The sequence below is a fragment of the Stegostoma tigrinum genome, chromosome 7 (assembly GCF_030684315.1).
Source record: "Stegostoma tigrinum isolate sSteTig4 chromosome 7, sSteTig4.hap1, whole genome shotgun sequence".
NCBI classification, from domain to species: domain Eukaryota; kingdom Metazoa; phylum Chordata; class Chondrichthyes; order Orectolobiformes; family Stegostomatidae; genus Stegostoma; species Stegostoma tigrinum.
This window is the reverse complement of record NC_081360.1, coordinates 47,740,715-47,760,854: the sequence shown is the minus strand read 5'-3', so window position 1 is coordinate 47,760,854 and position 20,140 is coordinate 47,740,715. Positions and strand designations below refer to the sequence as shown.

Genomic DNA, 20,140 nt, shown 5'->3' with positions numbered 1-20,140 from the left:
TTATACGATCAGCATCAACATGGTTTTATGGATGGAAAGTTATATTTTTGAGTTCTTTAAAAGATGACGAGTAGATGAAAGAGAACCAACTGGTGATCTGTTTATCATGTACATAAAGTTATGGATTAAATTTAGCTTTTCAGAAAGCAATGACATAATACTCAATAAATTGTTATGCTTATGGCTTAACAAATGTGGAGCTGGATGAACACAGCAGGCCGAGCACCATCTTTGGAGCAAAAAAGCTGACGTTTCAGCCTTCATCAGCAAAGGGGGTTGGGGAGACAGTTCTGAAATAAATAGGGAGACAGGTGGAGGCAGATCGAAGATGGATAGAGGAGAAGATAGGTGGAGAGGGAGGGAGGGGATAGGTGAGTCCAGGGAAGACGGACAGGTCAAGGAGGCAGGATGAGGTTAGTAGGTAGGAAATGGAGATGCGGCTTGAGGTGGGAGGAGGGGATGGGTGAGAGGAAGAACAGGTTAGGGAGGCGGGGAAGAGCTGGACTGGTTTTGGGATGCAGTGGGGGAAGGGGAGATTTTAAAGCTTGTGAAATCCACATTGATACCATTGGGCTGCAGGGTTCCCAAGCAGAATATAAGTTGTGTTCCTGCAACCTTTGGGTGGCATCATTATGGCACTGCAGGAGGCTCAGGATGGACATGTCGTCTATGGAATGTGAGGGGGAGGTGAAATGGTTTGTGACTGGAAGGTGCAGTTGTTTATTGCGAACCGAGCATAGGTGTTCTGCAAAGCAGTCCCTAAGCTTCCGCTTGGTTATGACTTTTTAGGTTAATGAATGGATTGAAGATTAGCCAATGAACAGAAAATAAAGTAGAAATAAATGTGTAATTTCTCAGATGGCAGACAGCTAGTGAAGTGTTGCAATGAACACTGTTTGGATCTCAGTTATTTATAATCTATATCAATGATTTAGAGATCAGGACCTTGTGTAATATATGCAATGTAGGAAAGTAGCCTGTGAGAAGGACACATGATGCTGCAATGGGATATGTATTGGGTAAGTATGTATAAGTTAACAGACAGAATATAGTGTGGGGAACTACGAAACTATCCACTTTGGTAGGAAGAATGAAAAAAACAACCTTTTTAAAAAAAAAACCAACTGCTGCGTAGAGAAGTTCTCTCTCAAAAACCCTCTTACAGCTCATGCCCAAAAGCTTAAATCCATGTCTTTCAAACTTTGTTCCAGTAGCTAATAGGAACAGCTTTCCTTTGATAAACTTACTGAAATCTATCTATTTTGAGCAACTCATCAGATCTCCTGTATAACTCCTTTGCTCGAAGATGAACCCTGCTTCTCCTGGTTAACCTATAGTAAATTTCTTAATTCCTAAGATCATTCTCATATAAATCTCCTGTGTACCTTCTCAAAGATCTATACGTAATTCCTAAAGATTCCTAAATCTTCCAAACCTGTGACCTCTGCCACCTAAGAGGACACAAAAATGCATGGAAACACCATCAAATATAAATTCCCCTCAAAGCCACATACCATCCTGACCTCGATTACATTGCTTATCATTCACTAGATCAAAATCCTGGGATTCTTTCCTGACAGCACTGTGGGTACCCCAACATTCCAAGCCCTGCAGTGGCTCAAGAAAGCAAACCTCAAAACTACCTTCACAAAGACAATTGGGGATTGGTCATAATTGTTGGCATAGCGAGTGACGCCCACATTCCATGAACAAACATCAAAAAATAGGCATCAATAACTTGAAAAGTCATTTTCATCTCACACTGCTCCTAGGAAGAGGGATGGGATGGAGCTAGGAGGCAAAACTTGGAACAGGAAACAAAAATAATGGCTTCAATCTTCCTGACATTGAACTCCCACTTGTGTTGGGACATCTCTCCTGCAGGTCTGATTAGCAGAACATCTAGCTGGTGTTACTAACATACAACAGGAATGGAAAAGTACCTGTTTAGAAAGGGCATTTTCCTGACCTGTTTGGTACACACAGATGAGTACCATAGCACTTCACCTAAATTCTAAGCCTCAGTTGAGAGGTAACAACTGGACAGAGGCAGTTTTTCTAAAGGGAAAACTGACAACTCAGGGAAGCCAATTTGATACATTTCTTAAACCTGCTACAGTAAAACATATATTACATGTTCTCTGAACTCTGTTTTATATTTGTTTAAACTTATGAAGGGATTTGCTAAGATAGATAAGAACAGATTGTTTTCAGTGTTCTGGAGGTATTAGTAACGAAACTTTGACATAGTGTATAGACAGCAAGCTTTTAAAATAAATGTAAATTGTCTGGAGGCTACAGAATGCACTAATTAAGGCAGCAATTGAATCATGGACCGTGTTAATATTTAACAGTGTGTCACATCAGTGTTTGCAGGAAACATGCATTGGTGGAAATTACTAGCTTGTTTCTGGACTGTAACTCCTAGGTAATTATAATATTTCTGTTGCTTTGTAAGTTGTGGATTACTAATAGTGGGAATTTGAAGGAAATTTACAAACAAAATATGACTAGCGTATTGAACCTAATATAGAAGGAAGCTGTTCATAAGTGTGGAGAGGATAGAATGAAGTGTTTACAGATATATTATTTGTCTACTGTTTCAGACTTTATTCAGTAGTCAAAAATACAGAATAATACATAAGTATCAAACCTATAATATAGAAGTAGAATCAAGTATTAAACAATTAGAAGATGTGCCGTAAACGAGGCAAATCTCTTTACAGCATGTCTCAACAATTACCAGATATAATACAAATCCTTCGGTTGTTCTGTCTATTCACTTTAAATGCTTCAATTCTATACTCATTCTCTTACATGTACTTCCCTTTTATTCTTATCCCCGTTGTTGCTGCTTCTTATGCAGTGTACATCCCTGTTACTCCTTTCCTTATGATAGTGTTTACGATTACCACTCTCTCTGATTTGTATCTGTTGGTTTACCCTGAACGTTCTGGTCTGGTCCTTGCTATCTGTGCTGCTTATCCAATCTTTCTCTTCAGTCCTACTTTTTCTTGCATGTCTCCCATCAGTATATTTTTCACTACTGTGTCTTGTATGGTGTTTGTCCTTACTTTTTTTTCTTTCAGATGAATCTCTGCTAATACTCCTGCTCCGATCATGTTGTTCCCTATCCCGACTGCTGGAGTAGCTTGTATCTCCTTTATTTCTGCTTCTACTACGGTTTCTATTACAATCTGTCTTCTGCTCTTCAGTCTCAAAATTATTGCTTGAGTGTTTTTTGCTGAGTTTTTGATTGCAAATCATCTTTTCTTTGCAACGGTCTTCACTGTCCGATGATAGGTGCCTTTTCCTCTTCGAATATTTATCTTTGCTGTGCATTTCTTTTCTCTTCTCCATTTCAGAACCACTATCACTAGCAGAGCCGATAGTGGGTGATCGACTTTCTTTTTTCTTATGTTTACCTTTTTTTTTCTTTTTCTTTTTCTCTCGTTTTTTCTTTCTTTCAAGATGGTCAAGTTTCCTTTACAAAAAAAGATTTTAGATTAGCGCACAGTTTTCATAAACACCCATGAAAAGTTACAATTTAAAAATTTCCTCAAAAGCGTCTTACTTTTGGACACACTAAGAAATCAAAAAAGATAACTAAACTATACTAAGGGATCCAAAGAAAGACTTAAGAACATTCTTGCCATCAGACAATTTGGAGTACAAGAACTTGACTGAAATGCAATTTCATGCACAACAAATTATTCTCCTAATCAAAATTCGACATTTCAAAATATAAAGAAACTAGATATTACTTATATTTTTTGATGGAATGTGGGCATGGTCAGCGTTGGTTCCCAACCTCCAGTGGACCTTGGACTGAGTAGCTTGTTTGGCCATTTCAGAGGGCAGTTAAGAGTCACCATATTTACATGAGTACACTGTCGGTTAAATCAGGTCAGGGTAGCAAATTTACTTTCTTGAAGAAAATTAGCAAACCAGATTGTTTTTATAAATACCAAAATGACAGTTTCATGGCCACCATTACTGAGACTAGTTTTCAATTCCAATTATTTAAATTCAAAATAGAAAGTGCTGAAGAAACTCAATAAGTCTGGCAGCAATTGCAGAGAGAGAGAGAAACAATTTCTCTCTGTCAAATATCACTCCGTCAGAACTTGTTTCTCTGGATCAACTATGTTTGGAGAGGGGAAAGAAACAAAAGCGGCATCATAAGTGATCAATTCAGTGATTGGTGGATGAATAATTTGCTTCACAACATAGGTACTTTATTTGTAATTTATTTGGAAAGTTTACTAGGAGCTGGGAGTCGTAGGGTTTGTTAATTATAAACAAAAAATAATAAATTGACATAAATATGGCAGAGAAGGTAATATGTTGTGATTGCAGGATATGGGTATTGCTGGATGCCAGAGTGATACTAAGCAAACAAATCTGTAGCAAGTGTTGGTCGCTAAAGAGACTTGTCAGGGAGGGGGTATGTTCCAGGTGGAATTCACAGCCCTTATGAAATATTCTACTGATTTGGTCAGTCATCAAAAGATAGGAGATAATATTATGAATGAGGCAGGTATTGCAATCAAGCCTCAGGAGAACCTTAGAAACGGTCTAAAGGGTTACTGCTACCTGTATAGTGAATAGAGAAATTGGCGATGGTGCAGGAAGTCACTCAGGCAGGGCACATTAATAAGAATGCAATGGTAGCAGCAGACAGTACAGTCAGGGAGTTAAACGCATATCTCCTCAGCCGAGAGTGAGTATCCAGATGGCCGTGCACCTGCCCAGTCCCAAGCTTCAGGACATACTCTAGTCCAAGAAGAACTTGCATCGGAAGTGAATTTAGTGTTTGTGGACCACAGATGTACCAATGACATATTTCTAACTAGAAAAGAGACCCCCCTGAAGGAGGACAAGCTGCTATGGCTAGGTTACAAAACCTCAACAAGTTCTAAATTACTATATGGGATATGATTAAATGGGGTAGGGTATATATGATTAGAAAGTTAAATGTTTCATACATTTCATATATACTGATTCCGTGTTCATGAATTAGTCACTGAACAACAGCACAATGATGAGGAAAAGATGAGGAATAGTTTAACTCAAAAGTAATAGTCAGTAGGAAGAGATGCAATTATTTAAGGCTGCATTTAGGTAGATTGTGGTAAAATCAGGCAAGAGGCCTATTTAGTTCGACAGAAGACAATGAAGGGTAGCGTGGTTTGTAAAACGCTCTACAGAAGTTGGGGAGACTAGCAACATCTTCCACCTGCATATATGTAGAACTGTAGAAACACAAGGTGAATCAAAAGAGGTAATGAGTCAGAAATTAGAATCAAAGAGGTGGATGTTGAATAGAGGTACACAAGACGCTGGTTAGGCTACACCTGGAAGCTTGTATAAAGTTCAGGTCACCAGATTACAGACAGGACATAATTTCCGCACATATAGTATCGAGAAAATTTACACGAACATCGCTGGTGCTTGAAGATTGCAACAATGAGCAAAGACTAGATAGGCGAGGGTTGTTTTACCGAGAATAGAAAGAGCTAAGGAGTGACTTAATCAAGGTATACAAAACAATAAGGAACTTGGACAGAGTGGAAAGGGAAGACCTGGTTTTCTTACAGATGTGGTAAATTACCAAGGACATAGGTTTAATAGTATTAGAGGGAAAACTTTTTACCGAGAAGGTGGTAAATGTCTGGTATTAGCTGCCCAGAATTTTTGGTCAATGCAGGCACCTTCAACCCATTTAAAAGGAATCTTGATCTGCACCTGAAGCACCTTAACATGCAAGATCTGGACTAAGCGCTGGTAAGTGGAATTAGAATGGGTAGCTAGTTCAGCTGACGGGTAATATTTGTGCCGCACAAATGCCAGACAATGACCATTTCCAATAAGAAACAATCTAACCACTGCCCCATGACCTTCAATGGTCTTACTATCACTGAATCCTCCACTATCAACATCCATACTACTGACCAGAAACTCAAGTGGACTCCCCATATAAACACACTGGCTACAAGAGCAGATTGGGGCTAGGAATACTGCAACTCATAACTCAGCTCCTGTCACCAAAAACCTCGCCATCATCTGCAAGGCACAATTCCAATGGATGATGGAATACTCCCACTTGCATGGATGACTGTAGCTCTAACAATACAAGAAGCCTGACATCATTCAGGACAAAGTAGCCTGCTTGATTGGCAGCAAGGTCACAAGCATCTGCTCCCTCCATCCCGAAGCACAGTAGCAGCAGTGTGTACTATCAACAAAATGCACTGCAGAAATTCATGAAAGACCTTCAGACAACACTTTCCAAATCCACACCCACTTCTAGATTCTTGACATCATCTATTTAAAACTCCGTTCTAGCACTATGACATTCCTTCTTTTGGTTACCAACAGACGACAGACTTAAGGAATTTTCAGTCAAAGCTGCAAGGCCATCTGCAACACCTCACCCTCCCAACACGCTCACAAAAATCAATAGAACTGCCATTTGTGCGTTCGCCGCATTGTCATTATACTTGAAGGTCAATTTTTTCATGGTATCAAACTGTATCTTATGTCAACTCCTTGTTGCTACTTCTTCTTTGCCATTTGATGCGCGTCTTGCATGAAATGTCTATTAGACAAGTCAAGCCCTATAGCGATTTAATATAATGTTTGCTCTTCTGTTTCCCTATTCTTGTCATTGTAGGAGGTGAGTAAATTCTGAAATGTATATTCCTGAACAATTCCTTTTCATGTTGCAATCAACTGTAACATGTTGGAGTGGAAGTAGGCCATCAGCCCATAGAATTGGCTCTGCCATTCAATGATTATCTGATCAGTCTTGATTGCATCAACTCCCAGTGTTGCCTTATATCCATAATCCTTGATTCCCTTACTGATTAAACATTTATTTATTGCAGCTTTGAACAACCTTAGCTCAACATCTTTCTATAGTAAAAAATTCCACAGATCCATTATCCTCAAAGAAAAAAAATCCTCTTCTCTCAGTCTTAAATGGGCAGTTTCTTAATGAAGATTGTGTCCTCTGGTCCTAGTTTCACCAGCAAGGTGAAACAATCTTTCTGCATTTACCCTGTTAAGTCCCCTAAGATGCTAATATATTTGAGGTCAGTACTTTTGAAAATGCATTTATTCGTGGGATACAGACATGGTCAGCTAGTCCAGCATTTATTATACATTCCTAACTGCCCTTGAGAAAGAGGAGGCAGCTGCAGCACTTGTGGTGCAAGTACACTTACAGTACTGCTTGGAGGTGAGTTTCAGAACTTTGACCCAGTGATAGTGAAGGAACAGCAATGTAGTTCCAAGTGAGGGTGTTATGCGGCTAGGAACAGATTTTGTAGCAGGCGATGAGTTTCTATATTGTATGTTGTATATGGTACATACAGCTGCCACCGCGTGAGGAAGTGAATGTTGAAAGTGTTGAATGCAATATGAACCAAGGGTATGCTTGTTCCTGGATACTGTCAAGCTTCTTGAGTGTGGGTGATTTTGCATTCATCCAGGCGAATGAAAAGTATTTCATCATACTCCTGACTTGTACCTTGTAGAGAGTGGACAGGAATTGGTGAGACAGGAGATGAATCACTTGTTCCAGGCATTCAACACTTTGACCTGCTCTTTGATCACTGAAGGCACAGCTGAAAATGGCTGTGTTTAGATTACTATCCTGAGGAACTTGTGCAGTTATGACCGAGATAATTGACCTCCACAACCATAATTATCTTCCTTTGTGCTAGGTTTGAAACTAAAGGTCAAATCTCTTTGCTTCAGCAACATACCTTCTAATACAACTCAACTATGAACTAGTCTGAAATCAGATACATTAAAACACGTACGGAGCACAAATAATTGGTTTAGCATTAGGTGCTGTTCTGCTGAAGTATAAACAAATTCTAAATAATAGATTTTTTTCTTTGTTTCATTACTTGTTAGTCCTGACTTGTACTTCAATATAAAGACATCTGTCTTTTACCAAAAATAGCAACACAGAAAATAGAATCTAATAGATTTCCGTCAGAGTAATACCAATAATTTTCTTCTTTCCACTAAATTTCCACCAAGAATGCATTAAAATTAGTTAACTCTTTTCCCCATTTTCAAAACATACACACATCTTTATTCAGTGTACTTTCTGTAGGATCAGAAATGTTACAAATGAATAAACAGCAAAGAAATCAGTGGAAGCCTGCAACAACGCTGTTCAGCTAGTTGTTAAGGTACTAAACATATAATAAGCTCAAATCTGAAAGATCTGGTTAATTTCCTCTGTGAAGCCTCTGGTTCATTGTGTTCTGGCTGGCTTAGGTAATAGTATAGATAATTAAATGTATCCTTCAGACCCTAGTTTAGCTCATTCTCCTAAAGACAACTATTTTTTGCAATAAAAGTCAGTGTTGAAAAAATTATTTACAGGAATCTCTTTGATGGCCTTTTCCTCCACCTATTTGATCTCCTAAAAAACACCCAAGTACAAGATCATTAAACAGTTCTTTTGTTTTATGAAACTGAAAATAAAATCATAAATGTGTTTCAACCAAAGATATGCATCCAAATTCAAAGGCTGCACATCCCAATACAACAGAAATGGATGAAGTGTTCAAAAGGTTAAATGTTACTAACCAATCTGAAGTAAAAACAGAAAATGCTGGTAATACATGGCATTCACCAGTTTATAACATTGCTGATGCAATCAGTAGGGTTCTATTGACAACTTGTTCAATCAATCAAATCTCACATTTTAAGGTCCAAGCATTGACATTTGAATTTTGTTACAGAAGCTTTACTCATGCTACAGCCAAAATGATGGCTGCAACTTACTCAAGTTTAGCGGGGAATTCGACTGCACAGGGCAGGTGTTTGGTGCACCACCCTAAATAAACACTTTTTTTAAAAAAAGCAAGCCAGTTACAATTTGATATGGTAGGGCTTCGGCAATATTTTTCAACTCTGGACTTTGCATCTCTGTGATGGCAAGTTCAAAGCCTGGTTAGTTGTAGTTTTTGAACAATTGAAAAATTGATGACATGCACAATGAACCAAACCAAATAAAAACATACTGGACAGTAGGGATGCAAAGCCAGATACATTAAGCAGCACAGTACAGCTGTTCCAAGGAGGAAATACAGTTTGGCATAAAGGCTACACAGTAGCAAAGGGATACATTACAATTAATGCTCAATCCATCCATTTTCTTTTACAGCGTAATGCAGATAGCCTAATTTGTTGGAAAATTAACTGGATATGGAGCACATAATTTGCACCCACCAAACTGCAATTCTCTAATTATCTTTCCTGGGTCAGTTTAATATTACGGGTAATCTATCAATGTAGAAAATGCCACTAATAGGAGATGGAACATAAAAACAGGGGAAGGACATTGAACACTTACAAGATTGTCTGTTATTTAATCAGAACTTAGCTGATTCCACTCTTCACTCACTTTCCGCTGTTCCATCCTCTTACACAAAAAAACCTTCAAAACCTATTCAAAATATTACCATTTTGGCACATTTAAAGGGGAAACTATTAAAAGCAAATGAAGGGACAAGGGATGATACATGATTACAATGGTAGATTTAGGCAAGGAAAGACAAGAGGGAACTTGAAACAACTATTTATTTATTACATTTTCCTTCTCAACATTAACGTTAGGGGCGTAAAGATATGCATCCATGCTCGGGACTTCATCAACAGAAATTATTTTATTTTTCTCGCTATGTACCTTAATAATTTTAACATCTCAACTGGATTAACCCTTAGCCTTAACGTGTAGTTGCTATGACCTGTGCTCATAATTTAGCTCTTTAAACTGGTAATGAATCTCTGTGCTGTACACTCAAAGGCCTTGGTGAGATACAGTGCTGAGAACTGAATTCAGTACAAGATTGGTTTAATGACAAAGCACCATACAGTACACTTTATAACTCTTTCGTATTTGAACTGTCTTGAGATAAAAGGTCAAGATCAGGCTTTTCAACTATTTGTTTGCACTTGACCATGTGTTTCTAATATGCTGTTACTGCAGTGAACAAAATTTTGTATCCGTTGTTAGTCTAGAGAAATGGTCCCACAAAGGGCTTGCTAAGTCATGAAGTAGGAATTGACATTGCCTTGAGTCCTTTAGGAAATGCATGGAAATAGCTATCTACATGGATATGAGCAGTTTTAAAAATACAGTTCAGCTTGTAACGTACAAAATCTGTGGACAGAAAACAAAAGGCACAAGCAACACTGTTTGGCTCATTCATATGGCTGTCAGATTATTCATTGCAAGTTTCATCAAACTTTGGCTAGCCAGGAATGTGGTACATGCTATCTGGAAAAGGGAGAGTGGCAATGGCACCAAGTTCCTCACTCTCAGGAGTTCAGTGTCAAAGAAAGCCATTCACTTCATCCCATGCACCAGAATACTCTTCCACTTCTTAAAGAAACAGTTGAATATCTGATCCTTTAAATTCATGCTGGTAAAGAGAGTTGGAGATAAGTCATTCAGCATGTTTCATTCCAGCTATCCAGATATCAACCAGCTTTAAATGTTAAATTGCAATCTTTAAAATCCCTTCCTCCACTTTAACAAGATGATAACCACACTCCTTTGACTTTAGATGGGCTGTGCAGCTTGGCATGCACTCCTTAATATCCAACCTATTCCAAAGTTCACGGACATCAGCAAGTTTTACTAAGCTGCACTTATTTCATGGAAGCCTTGGTGCAATGCCTTATGAAGAAGTTTGGAAAAAGCCAGGCAGATGTGGGGAGTAGTTAACAGTCAACACATACGACGTCGGTGTGGAGTCACAGAGACCAGGCAGGATACTGTTTCTTCTCTAAAAAGGTATTGGGGAACTCATTATATTTTCCAAACAACTTGGATAATTCTTGGTCCAGAATACTGATACAGGTTTTTCTTTGCATATTTAATTCATTACATTAACAATTTAAATTTTCCAGCTCCCATAGATTTGAATTTGGGTCTTGCTGAACTTCCAGATTCTGGAGTTACAGGACTAATAACAAGGAGTAGAACATTTAGATATTAGCCTGAGCTACTATTAAGTAAAATCATAACTGATCTGGGTATAACTAAAATGCTACCATTGTCTGAATATCTGAATTTGTTAACATAGAACATAACAGCACAGTACAGGCCCTTTGGCCCTCGATGTTGAGCCGACCGGTCATACTGATCTCAAGCCCATCTAACCTACACTATTCCACGTACGTCCATATGCTTATCCAGAATTGTTCTCATTGTACAACTTCTCCTTTGGCTTCACTAAGTTTCTCCAAATAAAAGATGTTTCGACGGGAACAAGTACAAGCCCCACATCTGCCTGGCTTTTTCCAAGCTACACGGAGCAGCGAACAGTCCTCATACTATTATGTTGCAACCCCCCCCCGCTTTTCCAGTACATCTCTGGCTGTATTGATATGCTATTTCCGTTTCTTACCCTAAACTGGCATAGAACACTAACTTTGTATCATTTTTTACTGCTCCTTCATCTCCATGTGGACCATTCCTAACTCTTTTCTTCCCCAACTTCTCTGTTCTCCTTTGGAGGGGATAGATGATCAATATGTATAAGCTCACGCACACCGACCACTATTTTTTTTAAAGTTTCTTGCACCATATCCCTGGAAGGATTTTGCTCCATTATCCAAGTTTCTCCTGTTGCATCATAAGAACATAAGAATAGACCATATAGCCTGTTGAACCTACTTCACTATTTAAATGTGATCATGGCTGATCTTCGGCTTCAACTCCACTTTTCTGCCCACTCCCTATAACCCTTGATTCGGAGAGACCAAAATTGTCTTTTTTAGCCTGAATTGTACACAAACCTTCCACAGCAGAAAACTCCAAACACTTGCAACCTTCTACAGAAAACTTCTCAGCTTAGTGCTAACTGATCATCACATCTTCAGAGACTATACTTCTGTGCTCTTGATTCTCCAACGTGTGCAAACAACCTCTCAGTTTCAACACTTCAGAATTTTGTGTTTCAATGAAATCACCTCTCATTTTTCTAAACTCCAGAAAATATAGACACGATTTACTAGACAATTCTTTAGCCCAGGGACCAATCTGCTGAACCTTTTCTGTACTGCCTCCAATAAAAGTATATTCCTCTAAGTAAAACGACAAAAAACGTATACAGTATACCTGAGGCGGTTCCAACAATGCCCTGTATAACTGTAGCACGACTTCTTATTTAAATAAAAAAAATCAGCTGTTCGATTCTTACGATGAAAATGAAGAACCTCAGACTATATTAAACTTCATCTGGCCTCTTGCTGTCCACTTATTTAACCTATTTATACTTCTTTTTAATCTCTACGAATCATCCTCAAACTTGCATTCCCATCAAGCTTTATACAGTCAGTAAGCTTACTCTCCATCTATATCATTAGTATAGATTGCATGCAACTCAGGCTCCTAAAATGATCCCTGTGGTATTGATCCTTTGAGGCTGCCAACCTCAAAGTACTTCATTTATCCATAATCTTTGCTTCCTGTCTATTAACCAATTCTCTATCCATGCTAATATATTACCTCAAATTTCATGAACCATTATATTTTGGAATAACCTTTTGTGCGGAAGCAGGCTGAATACCTTTTGAAATCCTCTTTGTCTTCCGTATTAGTTATATTCCTCAAAAAAATCCAGTAAACCTATGCTGACCACTTTGATCATATTATGTTTTTTGAAGTGCACTCTAAAGAATTTTTTAATAATGGACTCCAAGACTTCTCTATGACTGATGTCAGATTAACTGGTCTCTAGTTTCCTGAATTTTCTCTTGTTTCTGATCTACTGGTAACGGTCCAGAATCTAGGGAAAATTAGAAGATTACAGCCAGTGCAACCACCACCTCTGCTGCTCTTTCAGCACCCCTAGGATTTAGGCCATTCAGAGTGGGGGATCTACCGTGCTTCAGTCCCTTGGGTTTCTCCAACACTTTTCAGTGCTTATACTCAATACTATAATTTCCTTCCTCTTTCTAACTCTGAGGTTAGTCTCTATTTCTGGTATAGAACTTGTGTCTTCTACTTCTATTTGTTCAATGTCTCTGCCACTTCCTCATTCCCTGTGATAATTTCTCCTGTCTTTGCAGAGACAAAATGTTTACTTTAGTTAATTTTGTTTTCATGTGTTTGTAAAATCTATTTTTTAAAATCTTGATTATGCAGAAAATTCTAGTAATGCAACATCTCAAAACAATGCCTCCAATGTAAATTTTTCATCAAATACGATTGCCCTTCACTCCGGTTACCATGCACACCAAAATTTGCTGACAATAAATGGTAAGTTTCGAGCAAGACAAATGACAATTTCAGAAGGAAAAAAAAATTACATCAATGGAAGTAAATCTGGAATACTTTGCCAAGAAGAACAGAAACAAAATCATTATGGTATTGAAAATGTAGTTGGATAAGATAGGAACATAGGAGAGATATACATTCCTATCTCAAGTTCGACATACAAAATTGCCTACCATAAACAGATCACACCACAATTCACAAAGGTGAATCTACAAATTATTGCGTTGTAACTTATTTTAAACAATGGAAATAAACACTGACAAAAAGAGATCAGTAAAATCAATCAGTTTCAGTGAAGGTTTTATTGGTTGCAACTAAGCTGATGAATACAAAATTGTTCAGGGTTTTTTTGAGAATTTTGCAGCATTAGAAGGAGAAAACTGCTCTAAGAAAGGGATTCACCATCGACAAATGCATAAAACCTAACAGCATACCTCAAAAGCTTCTGTTTTTGTTTTGTAGAAAGTGATTTCAAAAATTCCACCTCAGGATCATCATCGTCTTCACTTGCTATGTATTGCTACAACAAGATCAAAAACAACTCAAAATAGAATTGTACTTGGACACATTGATTCAGTAAGAGGTGCATATTTAAAAGTATAACTTTAATGTGCTTATTGACCATTTTCAGATTATGTAACCAGTTTTAATAATAATTTTATAGATTAACTGGACAGATGGTGTTGAAGTTCTAAATACACCTTCAATATTAGCAGCTAAGGTATCTAAAGCATTGGAAAATCTCTTCAGGAGGTTTATGAATAATATCACTAATTAGGATCAATTCGAATTCAAAGGCCGTTGGCAAAAATTGCAGAGCCAAGTTTACAGCAAGAATTGTAAAACTTCCTTGAAAAAATTAATTATTGTACTCAATCCATCTTTGAGAAAATGCATTTTATCATAGGGGAATGCTGAACCAGTATGCTATACTGACTAATAATGCACCTTTTTCAGTAACCCAACAGTACTTTGCTCAGTAGTTTTTCAACTAAAAGTGCCTCATGCAAAGCAGCATTACAGTGCTTAATGTAAGGGCATGTGTACACCTTTTGTAAAAAGCTGAATATAAAACCACAATCGCTTCACCCTGTATTGAATGGACTAGGCTTGTTCACAAGTAATCCTACCAGACTGCCATGATCACAGCACATCCCTCTGTTATGGAGTGTGCCAGTAACAACATGCATTACACAAACATAAAGCTGGAAATACTCAAAAGGACTGGCAGATCTATGGAGAATGACACAGTTGGGTTACTGATGTTAGTAACTTTATTCACGCAAGTCATGCCGACTTTAGTTGCCGCTTCAGAGTCAGAAGATTACTGGTTCAGGTCCCATTCCAGAACCTGAGCACCCCACAATCTAGGCAACGCTCCAGTGCTGTTCTAAAAGTGTGCTGTACTGTCAGATGTGGTGTCTTTCTGATGAAGTGTTAAGCAGATGCTGCTTCCATCCTTTCAGATGGACATCAACCCTATATTACTAACGGTGAAGAAAGGAAGGGGTGCTATCCTTGGTATGCTGGTAATATTGATCTTTAATCAACATTATAAACAAAACAAATTCACGTGATCTAGTCATTAACACATTGATGAGTTGGCAGTTCACAAATTACCTGTGATATTTCCTACAGTCAACTGTGACTACATCTCAAAAAAATCCACTGGTTGTGCAGTCCTTTGGGTATATTAGTTAAGGAGGGTTTTTTTAAAATGCTGTTTTACTGGGCTGCTTGGTAAAGTTTCCTTTTGCAGCAGTGTTGTGTGTGCAGAATGAACAAAAGCGTCATAAACATCTAAGAAATCCACTCGGCAGCAGTCAAAACTCAACCAAAACACCTGGATTTTAAAGGCACTGGATTCTTTTGTCCCTACAGAAAATGAGATCGATCTGCCTTAGTCAGACAGTCACAATAGCATAGGAAGTGGCTACTTGGCCCATTGAGTCCATGCCAGCTCTTTGTAGAGCAATCAAGTCAGTCCCATTCGTCTGTTCCATCCCCAATGTTATGGAAATTTATTTCCTCAGGTGTCTAATAGTTCCCTCTTCAAAATATCAGACATCTCTGCTTCCACCATCTCCTTTGCAGAGAGTTCACGGTTATTAACTTCATAAGAAATATTTTCCACTACATTCTGAATTTATTGCCTAAAACCTAAGTCAGTGTCCCCAGTTTATTTTTGTTTACCTTTTGAAAATCTGACATAATCTTATACACTTTTATCAGATCCCCTCAACTTCCTTTACTCCAAAGGAAAACAATGTTAGCTTCTTCCCTCTAACCTAATCCTAAATTCAGCAATGATCTTTAGGCAGCGCCTTCTAAACCCATGACCACTTCCATCTAGAAGGTCATGGACAGCAAATACATGGGAACACAGCCACCTGCAAGTTCTCTTCCAAGCCAATTGGTTTTCAACATACAGGTGTACTGGTTCATTCGCTGATGATTGCATGGAGGTGCTGCTGGTGGGTGGTAGGTAGTAATCAGCATGAGAATGCTTTGTCAATGCCTGATCTGATGCTACAAGATCATGTAGGGTCTAGCATCAATGTTGACTTCCAGGGCAATTCCCTCCCAACGACACACAACTGCTCCACCACCGGCTTTGGCGCATCAGTACTGCCAGTAGGACAGTGCAAATGCAGGGATTATAGTGGTGGTGCCAGGAACAGTGTGTGAAAGATACATTTTGGTCAGTGTGGCTATAGTAGGCTGTTTGTTCCAAAAGCACCAAATCATTTTATTTTTGTGTTTTTAAAAACTGTGGACTGAAATGGGAAAGTGCCGTTTTAAATGAAATGTTTGGAAAATTGGTCTGAGCATTGCAAAACAAGTAACCTGGCACCCATGCCAGGGATTGTGTAAAAACAACTGCTTGAACAAGCAGTAATTGAAATTCAGGTTGCAGACAATTTGGAGCCAAGGCAGTGTACAATGCAGCTTTTGCTAGCAACAAGAAGTTGACTGGTTTATGGACTAGTGACCAGTTATCAATGACAGAGACCTTTTTGACTGCTAACAACTGTGAAATTGGTTTTCAGGTAAATGAACAGCTTGCAGCTGGGGACAAGTTTCAGAGAGAGAGGTGTTCAGTTCTTCCTGAGCTCAGGAGTGGTCTCTCTGCAGTCAAAGCTCACTGTAAAGCTGACAAAAGCCAGTTTATATTTCTTGCAATTGATGTTGTAAGCTGTGAGTTTTAACTAATAAGGCAGACAGTTTATAATGGAACCAGTCACCACCACATATTTATCTGTTCACTTTCAGGATTAGAGAGGTGCATTGGCAACCATTAACAATTGTTTGACTGTTAAAATGAGCATTAATTAATTTATGTAACTTTTTGTGGCAGGTAGAATGGATTCTTTTCATGCAAACACAAAACCTTTATAAAACTAATGAGAAAAGAAAAGAGAGATGCCCCTTTATAGCTGATTTATGCATTTCACAATTTTCTAGCTGATTTGTGCATTAATAACACACTGTATCACCCGCTAATCCTAACCAACACCGATGACTTTCAGCAAATTTCAGGCCAATGGAACTGAATATTGACAAATCTTTAGGATCTGTCTGTTTTAACTCCAAGGTTTAAAAAGAAACAAGTCAGAAAATTCAATGTGTACTTTGTCATAAAGTCTCTTTGGATTTGGAAATTGTGCATTTGAATCAGAAAACTGAAAGTGTTACACAATTTTTAAAACATAAGGGAAAAAAAACAAGTGATGCAGACCTATCATTTTTGCAACAGCTGTGTTGAAAATTATTGACATCTGTCATCAGGACAGAGTGCCTACAATTGTGCAAAATCTGAAAAGTCAGCAGTATTTATGAAGATTTGGCCGTATCTGACTAACAGCTGATTTTTCTTTGTGAAGTTCATTAACAAGGTAGACATGGAATAGTCTACGTATGTGAGCATTTGATAATGTTCTCCACACAAAATTATCAGCAAAAAAAAAATTCACGGAATGGGAGGTATCCTTTACACTCCAGTTGAAATTTAGTTATGAAGTAGAGAAAGTAGTGATGGAGGAAATTACAAGGTTACGTTATAGACTGTTGTATATTCGAATCAGAAAAAGCAATACATTACGTAGATGCTGTGACCGATTCAAATTAGCCGTAACAGTGGTGGCAAATGGAGTTCCATATGGGGAATAATGAGGTAATTGACCTTGGGCCCAAGCAAAATAATCCAAAGTAACTGTTTAATGTCAAGAAACTGGGAACTATGGAGGAGCACAGAATTTGTGTGTTCACTTACATACACCACCAAAGACTAGTGCACAGATACAAAAAGTAATGAAAAGTACTAGGATTTTGGTTTTTATCTCAAAGAGACTGGAATACCGATGGGCCAATGATACGCTTCAACTGGACGAAAATCATGATCTGACCCAGTTTGGAATATTGCATTCAGTCCTTAGTATCACTTGAGGAAGGGTATATATTGGCTGCAGAGGGAGTGCAGTGCTCGTTTACTAGAACAATTCTGTAATTCAAAGAGTTCATTTGTGAGGACAGGTTGCATAAACTGGGATTATATTTCCTTGCTTGACAGGTAATCTTATTGAAGCTTTAAATGATAGAAGAATTCAATAGAACATTAACAGAAAAACTATTTCCTCTGATATGGGAATGTAGAGCAAGATGTTCAGACTTAAATGGAAGAAGTTGGGACATCAAGGAATTTTTATGAAACCAAAGGTAATGCAAATATGGAATTGTCTCCCCCAGAAGTCTGAGGCTGCTTGGTCAATGGAACTTCTAAATATCGATATTAACAGACTTTTACTAGGTATGGGTATCAAGTAGTAGTGATCTAATGTAGGTATATAGATTAGAGGCCAGATTAACTACAATCTAACTGAATTGCAAAACAGACATGAGGATTTTAATAGCCTGTTACCGATATGTGGAAGATACCTTCAATAAACAAAGCTGAAGTACCAGCTCTATTACTTGGTACAACTTGGTTTGACATCAACCTTCAGGTGTGCACTAAAAGCCAAGAAAGCAGTTTTTTAGGCAAATATTTTACATACATCTCCATTTCATTGTTGCAATCCCTGTATAAACAGTTACTATGGATTATTTTGCTTGGGCCCAAAGTCGATTACCTTATTATTCCCCATATGGAACTCCATTTGCCATCGATTTATGGAAGTCACAGTTGCACTCATAGGGAAACTTTGTGAAGCAGCTAGTATGGTTCTGAACAGGAGTAGTAATCCTTCCAGTGAGAATAGCAGGGGGCTTTCTGCTGCCTTCACAGCAGCAGGGACCCAGGTTTGAGTCAAGTCTTCGGTGACTGTCTGTGTGGAATTTACATGTTCTCCATGTGACTGTTTGCTTATGTATGCATGGGTATACACTCGTTGCTCCTATTTCCTCCCACAGTTCAAAGATTGATCACAACTACTTGATACCTTCACGTAATAAAAGTCTGTTAATATCGATATTTAAAAGTTCCATTGATCAAGCATCCTCAGACTTCTGGGGGAGACAATTCCATAATTGCATTACTTTTGGTTTCATAAAAATGCCCTGATGTCCCAAGTTAGGTGGATTAGCCATGGGAAATGGGGAATTTTAAGGATAGTATGGGATGCTCTTCAGAAGTTTCGTGCAAATTTGATGGTCTGAATAGCCTCTTTCCACACTGTAAGGATTCTGTGAATGGACTTTATGCTAGAAGCTCAGAATTAGCTAAATAATTAATAGTTTGCATTAACAATGCTGTTAAAATGTACCATGAATCTGAAGTTTTATTCACAAAGCAATCTTGAATATCTTCATTATTGTTGCAATAAAACAATGCGGGCTGCGTATTATCTGTCACTCTGCCATTGAGGTTCTACAAATAACAACAAGCTGGCTGTGACTGTAATGTTTGCCTTCCAGACCTGGCCAGCCTATGTGAACTAAGTATGACAGCCTTCTCAAAATAAATGTCACATCTAATTTAAGGCACTGGAGGATTCTCACCTGCTTGTAAGCTAGCTCTGGGATAGTGACATTACATTATGGGCCATCGATTTTATGATAGACTGACACATAACTAAGTGACACATTGCTTGTTGCTCTATATTGACATGCATTAGTTTTAACACCTGCAGAGAGAGATTGTTTGACAACTGGGCCAAATTCAAGTGCATGAAATTCATGCTTCATTGATAGCCAAGGCTACTATACAAAATGGAATTAACCAAAATCAACTGAATGGTCAATCGTCAGAATTGAGCCTCTCAACATTCTACGCCAAACTCTGGAATCTCAACAGTAGTTACTATCCTTTATCTATCAAGAGGAGGAGATTTGATATAAACCTTCCCTTTATCTCCTCATAACCTAAAGCTATCTTGAGTGTTAGGGGGAAAAGTGATGGAAGGGAAATGACAAATTCATTATGACATTTAATCACAATTACAAGAAAGACAATGCAGTGGAAAAAAAATCCCACAGGTATATACCCCACAGATAATAAGACAGTACAAGAATTGTCCCCAGAGAAATTAGAAATGGCAAAAATAAATTCACAATATAACAACACAAGTTGCAAATAAGTTATTATTCAAGGTAAATACTATGTAATACATTTCCCACAACGAGATGCTTTAGTAAATCAGATATTATTTTTGTTCTTATAAAAATCCAACATAAATCACTGATAATTTCACAATTTTATAGTTTAATTTAGAATATGAAGGAGGAAGATGCACATGAGCTTGGAGTATTAAATTATCAGCTAAAAAAAGTTGCTTCATAAAAAGTCTAAGCATTGAATTCTAACAACCTTCACTTTGCGCAAAC

General features: G+C 38.0%; 1 protein-coding gene across 1 annotated transcript in view; it reads right to left on the bottom strand.

Moving 5' to 3' along the window:
- Positions 1-2,586: 2,586 nt before the first annotated feature.
- Positions 2,587-20,140, bottom strand: part of cir1 (corepressor interacting with RBPJ, CIR1) — a 44,446-nt gene continuing 26,892 nt past the window's right edge. Inside the window, exons 9-10 of the mRNA XM_048534357.2 lie at positions 13,753-13,838; positions 2,587-3,484 (exon numbers count right to left, since the gene is read on the bottom strand). Of these exons, the coding sequence (XP_048390314.1) occupies positions 2,806-3,484; positions 13,753-13,838 (765 nt within the window). The 3' untranslated portion in view covers positions 2,587-2,805. The remainder of the gene's footprint in view (positions 3,485-13,752; positions 13,839-20,140) is intronic.